We start from the raw sequence: 1623 nt of genomic DNA, 5'->3' as shown, positions 1-1623 counted from the left end.
TGTAGGAAGACACGTAATTTATAACTTACATGCATTTTTTTTTTCAGGAGCCGATGGCAGCAAGCAGGAAGGGATGTGATAGTGGTACACTGTCCTTCTCCGGGTCGTTTCACCCCAAACTTGTCACCTTTCGTCCTGAAGCTGCTCACCTTTCTGCGCCTCTCTGGCCTGCCGCATTTGGTGCTTCCTCCGTGTTATAACATTTTTATTTAACTGAAACGTTTATTCAGGAGGGATACGGGTGTTATTGTTATTGCTTAATTCATGCTTCCTTTCCTCATATAGATAAGTTATTGGTAGGTTGGTAATCACATTTTTTTCACTGTTGCATTCACTCAGTCGGTGGACAGAATTATAGTGTAGTTACCCCTGAATCTGTAAATCGTTTTCTCTACTTTACAGGTGGACCACAAAGAACCATTCGGACCGAAAGGTAAAACTCCATGGATTACTCTCAATGGCGAAGACCTTACTGATTCTCACCTGATCATAGAAAGGCTATCTCGCCAGTATAACATTGATTTGACAGACTCCTTGACGGTAAAACAGAAAGCGGCTGCAAAGGCTTTTACTATTATGATTGACGAGCATGTTTGCTGGTAAGACTGGTTTTCGACATGATTTGTGATTCTGAAATGTGGCTAAGATGATATCAAAATAAGATTAAGGAGAGATATAAAAAAATTAGGATTGAAGCGACTTTACGTCTTGGCGGAAACTACTTTACTAATATCTCCAGCTTTAATGGGATTTTTTTAAATTGGAAAAAGTGTTTTTCGACATCAATGAAACAATTTCACAGCCATCTATTCCTTTATTCTAATGGAGAAAAATGTTAGCAAAATTAACACAAAACGTTCATCGAAAGGTAATATACATAGCATCGTTACCTATTCAGGAATATATAATTTTTTTTTCCAAAGGTTTCTCCCTTCGGATGTTAATCATAATCTAATTACCTAATCAGACACTCGCTCATAAAAGGAGAAGGGACCTTAGGGTATTTGAGGCTCTACCTTTTTCTTTTTCATATCTAATACCATTTTGTTAAGAATCAGGAGGAGAAAAGTACCTCGTTCGTCAGGGCAGTGGTCTCTTTTCTAGGTGAACCCCTACTCTGAGGTTTGTAACTCCGTTAACAACTTGACTCTTTCTTCCATTCAGACACCTGCAGTAACCGTCGGTGTTTTCTCATTATCAACATGAATATCAGTAACTTCCCTCTGTCACTTTGTCATCACTAGTAATACCATCGCTTCAATCTTCGAAGGTGCTTGAGGGCGTGGCGTTTCAACGAGGACGGCGGCAGGAACCTGAAGGAGGGAATGAGCTTACCTTTCTACAAACGGCTTCTCCTCCCTCTGTTCATATGGCAACAGCAGAATGCACTGTGGCACCAGGGCGTGGGTCGCCACTCGCACGATGCGGTGAGGGCAATGATGAAAGAAGATCTGCTGGCTCTCTCGAAGTACCTCGGTATGTTGGGAAGGGCGGTGCATGGCGATGCTACCCATGCTGCGTTCGTGGTATGCTGTAGGTCGTCTTCTAGATTATATTTGTCCTCCAAATACAACTCTCGTGTTGTCATGTCTTGTACTTTGAATGGTTAGCAGTATACCTAAA

The 1623-nt window shown here is 41.5% G+C and overlaps 1 protein-coding gene across 1 annotated transcript in view; it reads left to right on the top strand.

The window, feature by feature from the left end:
• Nucleotides 1-1623, top strand: part of LOC119588588 (failed axon connections homolog) — a gene marked incomplete at its 3' end in the record, with an annotated part of 3695 nt that overhangs the window by 1179 nt on the left and 893 nt on the right. Inside the window, 3 exon segments of the mRNA XM_037937228.1 lie at nt 48-180; nt 403-599; nt 1271-1476. Coding sequence (XP_037793156.1) covers nt 48-180; nt 403-599; nt 1271-1476 — 536 coding nt within the window.

This window comes from Penaeus monodon, chromosome 24 (assembly GCF_015228065.2).
Source record: "Penaeus monodon isolate SGIC_2016 chromosome 24, NSTDA_Pmon_1, whole genome shotgun sequence".
Classification (NCBI taxonomy): domain Eukaryota; kingdom Metazoa; phylum Arthropoda; class Malacostraca; order Decapoda; family Penaeidae; genus Penaeus; species Penaeus monodon.
Note: the sequence above shows the minus strand (reverse complement) of the source record. Positions and strands in the feature narration are given on the sequence as shown.